General features: G+C 32.8%; 1 protein-coding gene across 1 annotated transcript; it reads right to left on the minus strand.

Moving 5' to 3' along the window:
- Nucleotides 1–17223: 17223 nt before the first annotated feature.
- LOC135089908 (piggyBac transposable element-derived protein 4-like) lies at nt 17224–19206 on the minus strand. The gene is made up of 2 exons (XM_063986091.1): nt 19026–19206; nt 17224–18848 (listed from the first exon to the last, which is right to left on the minus strand). The coding sequence occupies exons 1-2, from the start codon at nt 19204–19206 to the stop codon at nt 17224–17226; spliced, it is 1806 nt and encodes a 601-aa protein (XP_063842161.1).
- Between the last annotated feature and the right edge of the window lie 1393 nt (nt 19207–20599).

Below are 20599 nucleotides of genomic sequence, written 5' to 3' on the forward strand. Positions count from 1 at the left end.
ACACAAAAATTATGTAAAACAGCTTTTATTTGAAAACACCATAACATTACCAAAAACAAGTATTTTGTGTGTTTTTGAGCTTATGTACAAAAACGAAAAAATGCATGAATTAAAAAAAAAGGTAATATGACTAAAGGAAAGGACTTTACGAGAAACATATATTATGATCGCTTTTGAGCTTCTTAGGTACCGAAGCGCTAAAACACATGAATAGTACTCTGTATGGAGAAATAGAACAACACTAATAAAAGTATGTATTTTGAGTGTATTTTACATTGTTAAGTACCAAAACGGGAAAATGTATGCAAATCACCCTATATGAAAAAAAAAATTACAGGAATGTGTCTTTTAAGTATTGATAAGAGGCGATAAAACGCAATGGGAATACAAAACAAAGTTAAGAAAAAAAAAAACGTGTCTTTTAAATGCATTTTAACTTCTTACGTACGAAAATCCTAAAACGCATGTAAAACACCCTTTATGGAGAAACAGAATAACATTACCAAGAAACAAGTATTTTGAGTGTTTTTTGAGCTTATTACTCTCAAAAATGCCAAAATGCATACAAACTACGGGGAAACGAAAAGACATTATGAGAAACGTATAAGTGTTTTTGAGTTCCTTACGTACCAAAACGCAAAAAATGCGTTAATAGCATTCTCTCTCTCTCTCTCTCTCTCTCTCTCTCTCTCTCTCTCTCTCTCTCTCTCTCTCTCTCTCTCTCTCTCTCTCTCTCTCTCTCTCTCTCTCTCTCTCTCTCTCTCTATATATATATATATATATATTATATATGTATAAAACAGAATAATACCACCAAAAACGTGTATTATTAGTGTTTTTCACATTGTTAAGTACCAAAATACCAAAATGCATGCAAAGACCCTTATATGGTGAAACGAAAAGATATAACAAGAAGCATATTTGGATGCTTTGTGCATATTAAGCAACAAAACCCTAAAAAGCAGGTAAAACATATGGGTACAGAAAACAACATTACTAAAAACGTATCTATTGTGTGTTTTTTTTAGCTTTTTTACGAAAATGCTAAATCGAATGCAAAACACCCATCATGGAGAAACATAATAAGATGACAAAAAACAATTTTTTTGAGTGTTTTTGAGGTTATTTCGTAAAAAAAGGCAAATATGCATGGAAAGTACCCTATTTGGGAAAACGAAAGGACATAACGTAGAACGTACATTAACAGTTTTTTTTTTCAGCTTCTTTGGTACTAAAACGTTAAAACATAAATAGCCCTATATGTGAAGAAACACAACAACATTACCAAAAAAAGGTGCATTCTGAATGTTTTTCATATAATCAGGTAGGAAAACGACAAAATGAATTCAAAGCACTCTGTATGGGGAAAGGAAACGAAATTTCAAGAAACGTGCGTTTTGAGTGTTCATGAACGTGCTAGGTACGAAAACGCTAAATCCTTCCATATGGGAAAACAAAACATTGCAAAAAACATCTCTTTTTAGTGTTTTTGAGGTACTTACTTACTAAAACGCATGAAATAATACCTTTATGAAAAAAAAAACAACCAAAAAGAATTATTTTTAGTGTTTTTGATCATTATCTGTGGAAAAATGCTAAAATGCCTCGCAAAGTACCATATGCGGAAAACGAAAAATCATTACGAGAAACGTATATTAATTATCAACCCCCGAAAATGCGTCATTATTACTCTATATGGAGAAAATAGATATTCCCAAAAAACTGTGTTTTGAGTGTATTTCACATTGTTATTACCAAAACTCCCAAATCAGACAAAGCAACTTAGATGGGGAAAGGAAACGACATTTCTTTTGAGTGCTTATGAGCATGTAAGACACCAAAACAGCAAAAAGCAAGAAAAGCACCTGAAATGGAAACAAAAAACATTACCAAAAACATTTTTTTTTTGTTTTCATCTATTTCCGTATAAAAACGTAAAAAAAATAGATAAATAAAAAAAGATATATATATATATATATATATATATATATATATATATATATATATATATATATATATATATATATATATATATATATATATATATATATATATATATATATATATATATATATATATATATATATATATATATATATATATATATATATATATATATATATATATATATATATATATATATATATATATATATATATATATATATATATATATATATATAACACAATTATGGAGAGACACAATAGCATTTTGATTTTGATATTCTTGAGCTTGTCACGTTCAAAAACGCCAAGATGCATGGAAAGTACCTTTTATGGATAAACGAAAGGAGTCTACGAGAAACGTGTATTATGAATGTTTTAGAGCTTCTTAGGTACTAATACAATGAAACACATGAATAGCACTCTATATGGAGAAACAGAACAATATTACCAAATCGTGTATTTTGAGAGTTTTTACATTGATAGTACCAAAACGCAAAAAATGCATGCGAAGCACCGTCTATGGGGAAACGTAACGACATTTCCAAAAATATTTCTTTAGAGTGTTTACGAGCGTGTTAGGGAAATAAACGCTGAAAAGCAATGAAAGCTCCCTATATGTAAAAAAAAAAAAACATTAAAAAAGACGTGACTTTTGAATGTTTTTAAGCTACTTATGTACGAAAACGGTAAACCGCATGCAAAACACAGTTAATGGAGAAAAAAAGAATAACATTACCAAAAAAAGGATATTTTGTTTGTTTTTGAGCATATTACGTATAAAAATGCAAAAAAATAATTGCAAAGTACCCTATATGAGAAAACGAAAAGTCATTACGAGATAGGTGTTTTATAAGTGTTTTTAAGCTAATTATGTAGAAAAACGCTTAAACGTAAAAATGATACTTTATATTGAGAACTAGAACATTACCAAAAACGTTTATTTTCAGTGTATTTCGCATTGTTAGGTACCAAAACGGCAAAATATATGCATAGCACCCATTATGCGGAAAGTAAACGACATTTCCCCGCCCCCCCCAAAAAAAAGTGTTTTTGAGTGTTTAGAGCATATTAGATACCAAAATAATAAAACGCATGAAAACATCCTATATATGATAAGAAAACAGCATTACCAAAAAAAAAGTGTCTTTTGAGTGTTTTGAGCTAATTCCATAATAAAACACTAAAATAATGTAAAACACCCTTTATGTAGAAACATCACAACACTACCCAAAAAAAAAAAGTATTTTGCGTGGTTTTGAGCTTTTTAAGTAGAAAAACGCCAAAATATATATAAAAAAAAATACTTATATGGTTAAACGAAAGGACATTACGAGAAACGTGTATTATGAGCGTTTTTCAGCATCTTAGGTACCGAATCAATAAAATTCATGAATAGCACTCTATATATAGAGAAACAGAACATTACCAAAAACGTGTATTTTGAGTATATTTCACATTGTAAGTACAAAAACGGCAAAATGCATGCAAATCATCTTATATGAGGAAAAGAAATGTGATTTCAGAAACGTTTCTTTTTAGTGCTGATAAGAGTAGTAGTCAATAAACACTAAAAGGTTCGGAAAGCACCCTTTATGGGAATACAAAACAACACACACACAAAAAAGTGTCTTTTGAATGTATTTCAACTTCTTACGTAAACACTCATAATATTTGTTTTTGGTAATGTTATTTTCTTTCTTCATAAATGGAGTCTTGCATGCGTTATAGGGTTTTGGTACGCAAGTAGCTCAAAAACACTCAAAAGATACGTTTTTTGTAAAGTTGTTTTGTTTCCCCATATAGGTGCTTTCCATGTTTTCTTTTTCTTTCTTTTTTTTTTTTTTAGCCTTCTGGTACATTTTGGCGTTTTCGTACATAACGATATGAAATACACCCAAAAAATACATTTTTGGAAATGTTTTGTTTCTTCATATAGAGTGGAATTAACACGTTTTCGATTTTTTTTTCTTGTGGAATGAAAGCTTAAAACACTCATTAAACACGTTTCTCGCAATGTCTTTTCGTTTCCCCAAATAAGTTAATTTGCATTCATTTCGGCGTTTTTCTACGTAACAAGCTTATAAACACTCTTAAAAGACAATGAAGAGTGACTTTTTCGGATTTTTTCCCCATATAAAAGGTTTTGCATACTTTTTTAACGTTTTTGTGCCTAGCACTCTCATAAACACTTAAAAAGATACGTTTCTGGAAATCTCGTTTTCTTTCCATGTATAGGGTGCTTAGCGTCCATAGTGGACTTTTGGTGCCTAACTATCAAATAAACTAAAAATAAACGTTCCTGGTAATAGTGTTCTGTTTCTCCATATTAAATGCTTTTTCATACGTTTTAGTGTTTTGTCACCTAAGATACTGAAAAAAACCACTCGTAAAGCATGTTTGTCGTATTGTCTTTTCGTTTCACCATATAGGGTTCTTTGCATTCTTTTTGGCGTTTTTCTAGCAAGCTCAAGAACACTCAAAATACTTGTTTTGGTAATGTTTTTTTTCTTTTTCTCCATAAAGATTGTTTTGCATGCGTTTTTATTAGCGTTTTGGTAACACATTTTTTGTAATTTTGGTAATTTATTTATTTTTTTTTTTTATTTTATTTATTTATTTATTTTTTGTTTCCATATAGCGAACTTTACATACTTTTTACCGTTTCAGTGTTTAGCCCGCTCATAAACAATTAAAAGACACGTTTCTTTTCATTCCCCATAAAGGGTGCATTGCATGCATTTTGGTGTTTTTCTAAGTAACAAGATAAAAAACACTCATAATACTTGTTTTACATGATGTTATTCTGTTTTTCCATAAAGGATGTTTTTTTTTTTTTCATCAAGCGTTTTGGTACGTCAGTAGCTGAAAGACTAAAATAATATGGAAGTCATTCTATGTGGGAATCCAAAACAAAATTACTTTAAACGTGTCTTTTTCGTGTTTTACGTAGAAAAACGCTAAAACGTATGCAAACCAACCAATATGAAGAAATAGAATAAGATTACCAAAAAAGGTATAATTTGAGTGTTTTTTGAGCTTTTTACAAAAAACGCGAAAATGGATGCAAAGCTCTCTCTATTGGTTAACAAAAGGACATTACGAGAAACGTGTATAATGAGTGTTTTATAGATTCTCAAAAATCACAAGGCAAAAGAAGTTTCTTAGATACCAAAACGGTGAAACTCCTGAATAACACTCTTAATTGAGAAACAGAACAACCTTACCAAATGCGTGTATTTTGAGTGTTTTTCACATTCTTAGTTACCAAAACCCAAAATTGCATGTGAAAGTAGCTTTATGTGGGAAAAAAATGACATTAACAGAAAAGTGTCTTTTAAGTGTTTTTTATTTTATTTTTTTTTTTTTTTTAGCATGATAGGCAATAAAGCACTAAAAAGCAGGGCAATCACATTACATGGGAATAAAACCAACTTCTACCAAGTGTTTTTTTTCTAAGTGTTTTTGAGCTCCTTATATACCAAAACGCTAAAACGCATGAAAAATACCCTTTATTTAGAAACAGAATAACATTACCAAAAACATGTATTTTGAGTGTTTTTGATCATGTTAACTATAAAAACGTTTAAATACATGCAAAGAATCTTATGTTTGGGAAACGAAAGGACATTTCGAGAAATGTGTATTATGAGTGTTTTTAAGTTCTTTAAGTACCAAAAAGCTAAAACCCACAAATAACACTCTTTATAGAGAAAAAATAAATAAATCAATAAAAAAATAGGATTTTTTTTTTCATCTTCATAGGTACCGAGATGCCAAAATTCTGCCAAAATTCAGGGAAATTATGTGAAAAAAGAACATTATGAAAAAAAGTTAATTTTAGTTTTTTTTCGGACTGTTATGTACCAAACCCTAAAGTGCATGCAAAGCCACCTATATGGGGAAATTAAACGACCTTACCAGAAACCTGTCTTTTGTGTTTTTTTTTTCAGCATATTAGGCACCAAAACGATAAATAATATGGAAGTCACTCAATGTGGGAATTCATCACAAAATTACTGTAAAAGTGTCTTTTCAGTGTTTTACGTAGAAAAACGCTAAAACGGATGCAAATCAACGAATATGGAGAAATAGAATAACATTACCAAAAAGGTATATTTTGAGTGTTTTTGAGCTTCTTACCTTCAAAAAACGCGAAAATGGATGGAAAGCACTCTATATTGGGATACAAAAAGACATATCGAGAAACGTGTATAATGAGTGTTTTATAGTTTCACAACAGCCACAAGGCAAAAAATCGCAAAAACTCGGTGTATATGGAGAAGTTTCTTAGATACCAAAATGCTGAAACTCAGAAATAACACTCTTAATTGAGAATACAGAACAACCTTACCAAATGCATGTATTTTGAGTGCTTTTCACATTCTTAGTTACCAAAACCAAAAACTGCATGCGAAACTAGCTTTATGTGGGAAAAAAATGACATTACCAGAAAAGTGTCTTTTGAGTGTTTTTGAGCGTGATAGGCAATAAAGCACTAAAAAGGAGGGCAATCACATTATATGGGAATAAAACCAACTTTTACCAAGAACCTGCCTTTACATCTTTTGAGCTTCTTACATACCAAAACGCTAAAACGCATGCAAAACACCCTTTATTGAGAAACAGAATAACATTACCAGAAACATGTATGTTGAGTGTTTTTGATCATGTTACCTATAAAAACGCCTAAATACATGCAAAGAACCCTATGTTTGGAAAATGAAAGGATGTTACGAGAAACATGTATTATGAGTTTTTTTTTAAGTTTGTTATGTATGAAAAAGCTAAAACCCACAAATAACACTCTTTATAGAGTGTTTTCTTACCTAACAATGTGAAAAAAACACTCAAAAAGCACATTTTTGTAATCTTGTTCTTTTCTCCATATAGAGTGCTCTTCAATATGTCAAATAGGTCTTGGTACCTTAGAAATAAAAAAAAAACACTCATAATAAAAGTTTCTTCTAATGTCTTTTCGTCTTCCCTTGCAAAGTATTTTCCATGCATTTATGATTCTTTTTATATGTAAAAAGAAAAAAAAATGTTTATGGTAATAAAGGGTGTTTTGCATACATCTCAGCGTTATGGTACGTAAGTAGCTGAAAATACCCAAAAGATAAATTTTTGGTTGTCTTGTTCTTTCATATAGGTAGCTTTCCATGCTTTTTATAACTTTGGTACCTACCACGTTCAACACTCAAAAGACATGTTTCTGGAAAAGTCGTTTCATTTTCCCATAGATGGTGCTCTGGAGGCATTTAGACGTTTTGGTACATAAAATTGTGAAAAACCCTCAAAATAAACGTTTTGGGTAATGTTCTGTATGTACCAAAACGCTAAAATGCGTGCAAAACAACCATCATAAAGTAACGTGTATTTCATAAATAAAAAAATAAAATAAAAAAAACGGCTATTTCTAGTGTTTTTCAGCTTCTTACGTACAAAAAGACCAAAATGCATCCAAAGCACCCTATATGATGAAGCAAAACGACATTACAAAAACACGTATTATGAGTGTTTTTGAGTTTTTTAGGTACCAAAACGCTACAAAGCGTGAACAGCACTCTTAATGGAGAAAAAGAATTTTTTTTTTTTTTTTTTTTTTTTGTGTGTGTGTGTGTGTGTGTGTGTGTGTGTGTGTGTGTGTGTGTGTGTGTGTGTGTTTAACCATATCAGGTACCGAAACGACAAAATGCATGCAAAAGGATCCTATATGGGGAAACGAAAAGATATTACGAGAAACGTGTATTATGAGTGATTTTGCGCTTCTTAGGCTCGAAAACGCTAAAACGCATGAGTAGCACACTGTTTGGAGAAACTACATAATTACGAAAAAAAAAACGTGTAATTTGAGTGTTTTTCACATTGTTAGGTTATAAAATGCCAAAGTGCTTGCAAATTCCTCTACAGGGGTAAATGAAACGACATGACAAGAAAAATGTCTTTTGTATTTTTTCAACATATCCTAATTAGCATGGAAAGTATCCTATATGAGAATACAACATAGCATCACCAAAAACGTGTCTTTTAAGCGTTTGCTTCTTACGTTCCAAAATGCTAAAACACATCCAAAACACCTTTTATGGAGGAACAGAATAACATCACCAAAAAACGTGTATTTTGAGTGGATTGAGCTTGTTACATACAAAAACACCAAAAAAAACATGCAAAGGGGAAACGAAAAGGAAAGGAAATTACGAAATTACGAAATTACGAAAGGAAATTACGAGAAACGTGTATTATGAGTGTCTGAGTTTCTTAAAGTACAAAACATTAAATCAGCTGAATAGCACTCTTAATGGAGAAACATAATAACATTACCAAAAACGTGGTTTTTGAGTGTTTTTCACCATGTTATGTAACGAAACACTAAAAATGCATGCATAACACCCTATATGGCGAAACCAAAGGACATTACGAAAAACGTGTATTATAAGTGTTTTAGAGCTTCTTAGGTACCAAAACGCTAATACGCATGAATAGCGTTCTATGGAGAAAAATGACATTACCAAAAACGTGTAATTGAAATATTCTTTACAGTGTTAGGTACCAAAACGCCAAAATGGATGCAAAATTCCCTATATAGGGAAATGAAACTATAATTGCAGAAACGTCTTTTGCGTGATTTTCAGCGTGTTAAGCAACAAAACGCTAAATAGCATTCAAAACAACGGATATGGGAATACAAAACAACATCACCAAAAACATGTCTTTTGAATATTTTCAAAATCCTTAAAACGCTTGTAAAACACCCTTTATAGAGAAAAGAATAACATTACAAAAAAAAAAGAAAAAAAAATTTTTCTTTTCCTTACAAAAACGCCAGAATGCATGGAAAGCACTCTATATGGAGAAACAAAAGGACATTACGAGACACGTGTATTATTATAGGACAAAAGGCTCCTATGTGCGGAAACGAAAGGACATTACGAGAAAAGATGTGTTTTGAATGTTTTTGAGAGTGGCAGGCACCAAACCGCCAGATAGCAGGGGAATAACCCTATATGGGAATAAAAACATCACCAAGAAAGTGTCTTTTGAGTGTTTTTGAGCTTCTTACGTACCAAAATGTTAAAACGCATTCAAAATTTGTGGAGAAACACAATAACGTGAATTTTGAGTCTTTTTAGCTTGTTATCTAAAAAAACGCCAAAATGGAAAAAATATGGAAAAAAAGAAAGTATATTTTGAGAAATGTGCATTGTTTTTTTTTGTTGTTGTTTTTTTAGTTTCTTAGGTACCAAAACGCTAATGCTTGTAAATAGCACTCTTCATGGAGAAACAGAACAACATTATCAAAAACATGTTAAAAACGCTTAAAAGCGTTTTTAAGATTGTTAAAGGAACGTATCTTTTCAGTGTTTATGAACGTGTTGAGCACCAAAAGACTAAAAGAATGCAAAGCACCAAATATGGGAAAACAAAACGACTTAACCAAAAACGTGTATTTTGAGTGTTTTGAGCTAGTTATGTACCAAAACGCTAAAACATATGTAAAATACCCTTTATGGGGAACAGAACAACTTTATCAAAAAACGTGTGTTTAGAGTTTTTGAGCTTGTTACATAGAAAAACGTCAAAATGGATGCAAAGTCTCCTATATAATGAACCGAAAGGATATTACGAGAAACGAGTAATTTGAGTGTTTTAGAGCTTCTTAGGTACCTTAATACGAATAGCACTCTATATGAATAAAAAGACCAAAATTACCAAAAAAGTGTATTTTGAGTTTTTTTGTTTTTTTTTCACAATGTTATGTACTAAAACGCTAAAATATATGTCAAGCAACTAAACGACATTTCCAGTAACATGTCTTTTGAATGTTTATAGCAGTGCTTGGCACGAAAACGCGAAAAAGCATCGAAAGCTCACTATATAGGAAATGAAACCATGTAACTTTTGAGTGTTTTTGAGCTACTTACCTACTAAGACCCTAAAACACATGCAAAACACGCTTGACAGAGAAACAGAAAAAAAACTGTATTTTGAATGTTTTTGAGCCTGTTACGTAGAAAAAAAGAAAAAAAAAAAAACTGAAAAGACATGTTTTTGGTAACGTTGTTTTCTTTTACCATTAAATGTGTCGTGCATGGAATTTGGCCTTTAAGTACATTCAATATAGACGTTTTTTTTTTTCTTTTATGTTGTTTTTGCTTACCCATATAGAATTTAATGCCATAAACTTGTCTTAGCCTTTTCTCACCTAAAAATCCGAAAAAAATTCCTAATACACGTTTCTGTTAATATCGTTTCGTTTCCCCATATTGGTTCCTTTGCTTGCATTTTTGGCGTTTTGTTAACTAACAAGCTAAAAAAAAAATGAAAAAAACATTTTTGCTGGGTCTTTTTCCCCAATAAAAAGTGTTTTGAACGCGATTTAGCGTTTTGGTGCGTAAGAAACTAAAAAAAAAAAAAAAACACTCAAAAGACACGTTTTTCATACTGTTTTGTTTTCAAATATAGATTGTTTTCCATGCTCTTTATCGTTTATTGCCTAATATGCTCAAAAACACGCATGTAACATGTTTCTGGTGGTGTCGTTTCCTTAACCCAAATAAGTTGCTTTGCATGCATTTTGGAGTTTTGCTAACTAGCTGTAAAACACTTATAACACAGGTTTGGTAATCTTGTTCTGTTTCTCCATAAAGGATGTTTTGCATGCATTTTAGCGTTTTGATACGTAAGAAGAAAACACTCAAACGACACGTTTTTTACAATGTTGTTTGTTTTCCCCAAATAGGGTGATTTGCATCCACTTTAGCGTTTTGGTAAAAATAAGCTAGAAAATACTCAGGTTTCCTGTAATGTGATTTCGTTACCCCAAATAGAGTGCTTTACGTGCATTTTGGCGTTTTAGTACCTAAAAAGCTGGATAACACTCAATATACACATTTTTGGTAATGTTCTATTTCTCCATAAAAAAAAAAAACGCTATGCATGCGTTATAGCGATTTGGTACGCAAGAAGTTGTAAAACACTCAATAGACATGTTTTAGTAATGTTCTTTTCTTTTCCCATAAAGGATGTTTTGCATGCACTTTGGCGCTTTTGTACCTAACAAGCTCAAAAAACTTTTAATACACGTTTTTGGTTAATGTTGTTAATTTTTTTCTTCATGTAGAGTTTCTTCATGTATGTATTTTGGCGTTTTCGTACCTAACATGAGGAAAAACACTCATGGTACACGTACATTGCATAGTACATTACAACATAGGTAATGTTGTTCTACTTCTTTATATATGGTTCTTTGAATGCATTTTCAAGTTTTAGTATCTAATATGTGGAAAAACCCTCATAATACAAGTTTTTCATAATGTTACTCCGTTTCTCCATATAGAGTGTTATTCATGTATTTTAGCATTTTATTGCATAAGAAGTTGAAAAGACATAACATTTCTGTTAAAATCGTTTCTTTTCCCAATATATGGTAATTTGCATGCATTTTGGTGTTTTGATACCTAACAAGCTCAAAAACACTCAAAAGAAATATTTTTTGCTGATGTTTTTGTTTCTTCATAAACGGTGTTTTGTATGCGTTTTAGCAGTTTGGTGCGTAAGAAGCACTCAAATGACATGTTTTTAATCAAACATTTTTATTTTTCCATATAGAGTGTTTTCCACGATTTTTTTTTTTTTTTAGCATTTGATGCCTTAGATAATAATAATAAAAAGCACGTTTCTGGTAATGTTATTTCCTTACCCCAAATAAGGTGATTTGCATGCATTTTTGGGTTTTGCTTCTTAACTTTGTGGAAAAAATAAAAAACTCATGATTTTGTTAATGTTGTTTTGTTTTTCCATAAGTGGTGTTTTCCACGCGTTGTAACGTTTTGGTACATAAGAAGCAGAAAACACACAAAAGAAGTTTTTTATAATGTTGTTTGATTGTCCCAAATACGGTTCTTTGCATGCACTTTAGTGTTTTGTTAAGTAACAAGCACAAAAATAATAATATCTTTTCATTTCCCAATATCATTTAATTTGCATGCATTTTGGCGTTTTAGTACCTAACAAGTTCAAAAACACTCAAAATACCAGTTTTTGGTAATGATGTTCTGTTTTCCCATTGAGTTTTTGAGCGTTTTAGCGATTTGGTACGTAATAAGCTCAAAACACTCAAAAGACACGTTTTTGATAATGTTGGTTTCTTTTCTTTTCCGGTAATATAAGTTTTATATTCTTTTTACCCTTTTGGTGTCTAATATGCAAAAAAAAAAAAAAAAAAAAAAACTCAAATGGGGCGTTTCAGGTAATGTCGTTTCATTACACAAAGTAGGGTGTTTTGCATGTATTTTGTCGTTTTGGTACCTAATAAGCTGAAAAACACTCAAAACACACGTTATTTGTCAATAAAGACGTTTTGCATGCGTTTTAGAGTTTTCGTACGTAAGAAAATGAGTAAAAAAAAAACATTCATAAGAGTTTTCGGTAAAGTTCTTTTCTTTTTCAATACAGATTCTTTTGCATGCAGTTTGGTGTTTTGGTACCTGACAACCTTAAAAAGAATACATGTTTTTTGGTAATATTTTTGTTTTGTTTTTTGGTAATATTCTTCTGTTTCTTCATATAAGGTACTTTGTATGTATTTTGGAGTTTTAATATTTAACATCGGGAAACAAAAAATCTCATAATAAACGTTTTTGGTAATGTTGTGTTTCTCGATATTGACTGCTGTTCATGTATTTTAGGATTTTGGTAAAAAAGAAGCTTAAAAAAACAACAACAATAATAATACACTTTTCTGTTAATATCTTTTCGTTTCTCCATGTTGGGTAGTGTTTTCTTTTTCCATATAGAGTGTTTTCCATACTTTCTAGCGCTTAGATTAAAAATATACTGAAAAACACCCAAATGACACGTTTGTGGTGATGTTCCGTTATCCCAAACAGGGTGGTTTGCATGCATTTTTTGATTTTGCTATATAACAAGATGAAAAACACTTAAAACACACGTTTTTAATAATGTTGTCCTGTTTCTTCATGTATGCTTTATATGCGTTTTGCCGATTTGGTATGTAACATAGGGATAAACACTCATAATACACATTTTTGGCAATGTTGTTCTGTTTCTCAATGCAGACTGGTATTCACAAGTTTTAGCCTTTTGGCACATAAGAAGCTGAAAAAAGCTCATAATACTTGTTTTCGTTAATATCGTTTAATTTCTAAATATCATGTGATTTGCATGCATTTTTGCATGCATACCCAAAATACCCGTTATTGGTTATGCTATTCTGTTTCTCCATAAAGGGTATTTTGCAAACGTTTTAGGGTTTTGGTGCATTAGAAGCTCCAAAAAAAAAAAAAAAAAAAACAATCAAGACACATTTTGATAATGTTTTGTTTTCCCATGTATAGCGTTTTCTATGCTTTTTTTTTAGCGTTTTTGTGCCTAATATGGTAAAAAAATACCCATATGACACGTTTTTGGTAATATCGTCTCGTTGTCCAAATTAGCGTGCTTTGCAAGCATTTTAGCGTTTTGATCCTAACAAGCTGGAAAACACTCGAAACATACGTTTTTGGTAAGGCTGTTCTGTTTCTCCATGATGGATGTTTTACATACGTTTTTGTACCTAAGAAGCTGAAAGCATTAAAAACACACGTTTTAGGTAATGTTTTGTTTCTTTTCCCATATAGGATGCTTTGCATGCACTTTGACGTTTTGGTACCTAAGAAATTCGAAAACACTTATACGTTTTTGGTAAGGTTGTTGTAATTCTTTTTATAGGGTGCACTGTTTACATTTTGTTTTTTTGGAATAACTGGAAAAACTCTCATAATACACGTTTTATGTAATGCTGCTTCTCCATATAGAGTGTTTTGGGGTTTTGGTATCATAATACACATTTCTGTTAGAATCGTTTCGTTTCCCCATATCGGGCCCTTTGCATGGATTTTGGCGTTTGGTTATCTAAGAACCTCAAAACAATTAAAACACACTTTTTTTGCTAATGTTGCATTAATGCATTTTAGCGTTTGATGGTTAATACGCTCAAAAACACCTCAATTACACGTTGTTACCCCAAATAGAGTGGTTTGCATGCATATTAACGTTTTTTTATTTAATAAGCTGAAAAATCTCAAAGTACACGCTTTTGTAAAAAAAAAAAAAAAAATTCCTCATAAAGGATGTTTTGAATGTGTTTTAGCGCTTTAGTACGTAAGATAAAAACAAAACAAAAAACACTCAAAAACATGTTTTTATTTATTTATTTATTTATTTATTTATTTATTTTTTTACATATAAGGTGCTTTGCATATAAAAACACTGAAAAGACACCTTTTTAGTAATGCTGTTCTCTTTTCCCATATAAAATGCCTTGCATGAACAGTTGCGTTTTCGTACCTAAGAAAATAACACGTTTTTCGTAGTGTTTTTCTGTTTCTCCCTATAGATTACTATTCGTATGTTTTATCGGTTTGTTACCTAAGAAGGTGGAAAATACTCATAAAACAAAATTCTGTTAATATCGTTTCGTTTCCCCATATCGGGACATTTGCATGCATTTTTGCGTTTTGGTACCTTTTAAGCTGGAAAACACTTATGTTATGGGTAAAGTTTCCCCATAAAGGATATTTTGTTTTATTGTTTTGGTACGTACTCGTAAGAAGCTGAAAAATACTCAAAAGTCACGTTTATTTTAATGTTTTCTTTTTCCCAAATAGTGTTTTATATACTATTTTGCGTTTTGTTGCCTAATACGCTCAAAAACACCCAAATGACACGTTTCTGGTAAATTCCTTTCGTTACCCCAAATAGGGTGTTTTGCAAGCATTTTGGAGTTTTGGTAAATACCAAGCAAGAAAAAACTCGAAACAAATGTTTTTGGTCATGTTGTTCTGATTCTCCATAAAGGGTGTTTTCCATGCGTTTTAGCGTTTTGGTACGTAAGAAGCTAAAAAGGAAAAAAAAAAACACTGATAAGACACGTTTTTGGCAATGTTCTCTTCTTTTCCCATATCGGGTGCTTTGCATGCACTTTGGAATTTGTGCTACCTAACAAGATCAAAAACATTCATGATACACATATTTGGTAATCTTTTTTTTTTTTTTTCATAGAGTTCTTTGCATGTATTTCGTCGTTTTGGTACGCAATATGGGGGAAAACTCATAATAAACGTTTTTGGTATTGTTATTCGGTTTCCCCATATAGACTGATATTCACAAGTTTTAGCCTTTTGGCACATAAGAAGCTGAATAAAGCTTCTAGCGTTCTAGCGTTTTGCTACATAAGCTGTAAAACAATCATAAAACACTTTTGTGTTAATATCGTTTCGCTTCCCAATATCAGTTAATTTGCATGCATTTTGGCGTTGTGTTACCTAACAAGCTCAAAACTTTCAAAACTTCCGTTTTTAGTAATGTAATTCTTTTTCCTCATACAGGGTATTTTGCACGCGTTTTAACTCTTTGGTACGTAAGAGGCTCAAAAAGCCTCTTACGTACCAAAAAGTTAAAACGCGTGCAAAATACCTCAAAAGACACTTAAAAGACACTTTTATAATAATGCCCTTTAGCGTTTTGGTACCTAACAACCTCAAAAATACTCAATACACATTTTTGGTAATGTTGCTTTGTTTCTTCATATAGGGTGCTTTGTATGCATTTTTGCATTTTGGTACCTAATATGAGGAAAAACACTCATAATAAAAGTTTTGGTAATGTTCTATTTCTCTATATAGAGTGCTATTCACGTGTTTAAGCGTGTTGGTACATAAAAAGCTGAAAAAAACACTCATAATAGAAGTTTCTGTTAATATCGTTTTGTTTCCCAATGTCCGTTGATTTTCATGCATTTTGGTGTTTTGTTACCTAACATGCTCTAAAAAATCTCAAAGTACACTTTTTTGCTAATGTTTTTTCTGTTTCTCCATGAAGAGTGTTTTGTATGCGTTTCAGTGTTTTGGTAAGTAAGAAGCTGAGAGATACTCAAAACACAAATTTTTTGTAATGTTTGCTTTTCCCACACAGGATGCTCTGCATGCACTTTAGCATTTTGATACCTAACAAGCTCAAAATTATTGTTAATACACATTTTTGGTAATGTTGTTTTATTTCTTCATATAGGGTGCTTTGCATGAACTTTACCGTTTTGGTACCTTACAAACTAAAAAATATTCATAATACACGTTATTGGTGACATTGTTCTGTTTTTCCATATATTGTGCTATTCACGTGTTTTAGCATTTTCTTACCTATGAAGTTCAAAAACACTTATAATACATATTTACGTAATATCGTTTCGTTTCTCAGTATGTATTGCATTTATTTTGGCGTTCTCGTACATAACAAGCTCAAAACTTTAAATACACCCGTTTTTGGTAATGCTGTTCTGTTTCTTCATAAATGGTGTTATCCATGCGTTTTAGCACGTTTGGTACGTAAGAAACTCCAAAAAGTTTCAAAAGACACATTTTTAATAATGTTCTTTTCTTTCCCCAAATGGAGTGTTCTCCAAGGATTTAATCTAATATGCTCAAAACTCCCAAATGACACGTTTGTGTTAAAGTCATTCCGTTACCCGATTGAGGGTGTTTTGCATGCTTATTGGTGTTTTGTTACCTAAGGAGCTTAGAAACTCTAAAAATGCATGTTTTTGGTAATTTTCTTTTTTTTCATAAAGGTTATTTTCCATGCGTTTTAGCGTTTTGTTACGTAAGGAACTAAAAACAAAACATTCAAAATTGACGTTTTTAATAAAGTTGTTTTCTTCCGATATAGGGTACTTTGCATGCAGTTTGGCGATTTAAACTTGGCTCGCTGGGCGGTGCTGCCAGACGTACGATTTTTGTTTTCTTGATTTTTTGTTGTTTACCGACCTTTTAAGAGCTATAAATGATAATCTACGATAAGTAAGTGTATTATGGGTCCTTATTATCTAAGACAGTTGCATGTTTTCATATATAGTTAATTTCCATTTTTTTAAATGAAGCAGTTTTATTACAAAATAATTATATTTTTTTGTCTAACACTACAAGTACCCTTTGGCTTCCTTCACATTATTTACACTATAAATGATAATCTATGATATGTATGTGTATTATGGGAGCTTATTTTCTAAGACCAGTGCATGTTTACATATATAAATAATTCCGTTTGTTTTCAAAATAAAAGTCGTATCACAAAATAATGTCTAACACAAGTATCCTTTAGCTTCTACATTCTTTACACAAGCATTATCCAATATGCTTAGTAGTGTAGCAGGGTATGATAGTCTTCAAAGCAAGGCTCAATGCATAGAGCTACATCACACTCATGACAGTAATACCGAGTGTCACTCCGTTTTTTTTTGCCGTCGAGTTGTGTGACTGCAGACATGACAGGCTTTCTGGACTTTTTTCTTTTTCATGTTTTCTCGTGGCTGCAAGGTGCGTGGAAAGTGGCGTCCAGTGAGGCGCACAGGATTGTCAGCAGCATGACGACCTGGCATAGGGCGTTCCACGGCATTGTCTTCCAGCAACTGACGTACCACTTGGATGACATACTCCTGTAGAGTGGGATTCTTGTTTGTGGTGTGCTTCCACAAAATATGAGCATTCAGCATGGTTACATCAATGAGGTGGAAAAATAGCTTCTTATACCACTTGAGTGTTTTACGAGCACATTCTATGGAAGAAATCATTGCGTCAGCTTTGTCTACTAGACGCATGTTGATGTTGTAGTCTAGCACACACTCAGGCTTCATGACACGTTGTTTGGTGGAGCGATCAGTGTTGTGGCTGAGAACCATCTGAGGATTGTGGATGTTGGTGAGAAGTCTTACCTCTCGTTTATCTTTCCACATAACTGCAAGTGTATCATTGGCTTTTTTGTAGGCACAGTCTCCCTTGTTTGGTAGAGGAGGGAAATATGGCATGTGTTTTCTGCGCTTCGTCACTGTTCCACACCCACCAGTCTGTCTAGAGGAAAGAATTTCAAATAATGATGGACTTGTGTACCAGTTGTCAACAAAGAGTACATGATTTTTATCAAGATAAGGCTCCATAAGTGTCATCACAACAGCCCCTGACAGTCCCAGACTCTTATCATCAGTGACTTCTGTCCCAGCCCCTGTGTAAAGTACAATGTCCTGCACAAAACCAGTCTTGCAGTCACAAAGTACAAATAATTTGAGGCCAAACCTGTGGCGCTTTGATGGTATATATTGGCGAAAACCAATATTTCCACGCCACAACATCAAGCTCTCATCAATGTTGAGGTTTTTGTAGGGATAAAAAGCCTCCTTGAATTTACTTCTGAGATGATCAAAGACACTGCGAATCTTTCTCATCTTTTCAGTTATGTTGTTTGCATATGCCTCCAAGTTATCAGAGAAGTGAAGTGCTCGCAGAATATTGGTGAATCTGTTCACAGACATGACTTTGCTGAAAACTGGTGTCTGGATAACAGGATCTGTATTCCAATAATCTCTGTAATTATTTTTCTTGACAATACCCATAAGCATCACCAGGGCCAAGAAAACCTTCATCTCAGGTACTGTTATATCATACCACTGATGTTCACGTGAGTGAGGACCCAAAACTTTCCCTCCTCTCATGAAATATACATAGCGGTTTGTTTCAGTCACAATTATTTCCAAGATGTTGTCATCCCAGAAGAAATTATAGAATTCACACTCTAGGCTATCTGCTGTGAACGTTTGTACTTGTATTCCTGAGTTTGACTCATCAAAATTGAAAATTTGTGGCTCAAAATCTGCCCCATCTATCCAGTCCCATCTGACAGCAGGCCTAGTTGTGTCAGGTGTAGCAGCTACCCTTTCCCTACCCCTGCCAAGTGGTGTTTTGTGGCGTTTGCACAAGAAAGAAGGGCGAGATGGGCTTGCCCGTGTGCGCCGCGCCTCATCATTGCCTCGCAAGCGTGTGGATGTAATGTCAAGGTCATCAGACTCATCATCACCTATTTGGACAACAGATGATTGTTGCCTTCCACAAGATGATCTAGCCTCCCTTCTCTTCTTCCTTGTACTGGGTGCATAAAGCCAGTCATTTGTGCTAGAATGGGAAAATTAAGTGGAGGCATGGGAAGGTTCAGGATCTTGGGAGGGAGGAGTGTATGGAGGTGGCGGTGATACACCAAAGTATTCCGCCTCAAGTTCCTCGTCTTCTTCCTCTATTTGATGATCAAATACATAATCAGGGTCATCATCATTATCATCAATGCTGATGTCACTGTCCTGATCGCCGATATCTTCCTCAAGACATAACAGCTCATCAATCTCAGCGAAAGTTAGAGAGCGGTGACGCGTTCCTGCCATTGTGACTCATAGCCAAGTGATGGATGGGGACGCTCCGACGCGGGGAAGCAGCAGCGCGTGCGCAGTGAGAGGGGGTTGGGGGGGGGAGGGTTCACGCACGTGTTCAAATGGCAGGAAGCCGTGCTAAAATATGCTAGACACATACAGAAAAATAATTCATGTAAGCAGAAGGCATTTGGAAGTAGTAGAAGGCGGGAAAGTGACGAACGTACTTGTACGTGATTGACCACAGGAAGTAACCTCCGATTTCACGTACTTGTACGTGATTGACCACATACGGGTTAAAGCCCCAGCGGGACATTTAAAAATGCCGATTTTGAACTTTCACTTATTTTTTTTTAGTTTTGTGATCATTTTCATACATATGGAACAATAAACAAAAAAGTGATTTTTGGTGACCAGGATGAGTATATGTGATGTAAAGGTATGTTGACCTCTTATGGGTTAATACCTTTGAAGGCAACCCCCCGAAAAAAAAGACACGTTTATAATAATGTTGTATTCTTTTCCCATAGAAGGTGTCTTGCATTCACTTTGGGATTTTGGTACCTAACAAGTAAAAAGAAAAAAAAAATGTACCTTTACCATTTTGGTGTTTTGGTCCCTAAGAAGCTCAAAACACTTAAAATCCACGTTTTTGGCAATATTGTTATGTATCTCAATATACAGTGGACGCGTTTTAGCATTTTGGTACGTAAGAAGCTAAAAAAAAACACCCAAATGACAAGTTTCTGGTAATGTCGTTCCCTTACCCGATAGACAGTGTTTTACATCCATTTTCGCATTTTAATATCTTTAATACCTTGAGCTTGTTAGGTACCAAGATGCAAAAATCCATGCAAATCACATGATATTTGGAAATTAAAGGATATTAACGAAAACGTGTATTATGAGCTTTTTTCAGCTTCTTATGTACCAAAAAGCTAAAACTTGTGAATACCACCAGTCTGCATTGAGAAACGGAACAACATTATTAAAAATGTGTATTATGAGTGTTTATCCCCATGTTAGATACCAAATCGGCAAAACACATATAAAGCATATATGAAGAAACAGAATGACATTACTAAAAACGTGTGTTTTAAATGTTTTCATCTTGTTATATAGCAAAACCAAAAAAATGCAGGCAAACCACCCTGTTTGGGATAACGGAACAACATTACCACAAACTTGTCATTTGGGTGTTTTTCAGTATATTAGTAATCAAAGCGCTAGAAAGTATGGAAAACACTCTATATAGGAGAACAAAACCTAACCCAACTTTGGGAAAGGAAAAGATATTAACAGAAAAGTATATTATTAATGTTTTTTTTTTTTTAGCTTCTTTTTTTTTTTACCAAAATCCTAAAATACATGAACAGCAGTCAATATCGAGAAACACAACATTACCAAA

Source organism: Scylla paramamosain, chromosome 34, assembly GCF_035594125.1.
Source record: "Scylla paramamosain isolate STU-SP2022 chromosome 34, ASM3559412v1, whole genome shotgun sequence".
Classification (NCBI taxonomy): Eukaryota; Metazoa; Arthropoda; class Malacostraca; order Decapoda; family Portunidae; genus Scylla; species Scylla paramamosain.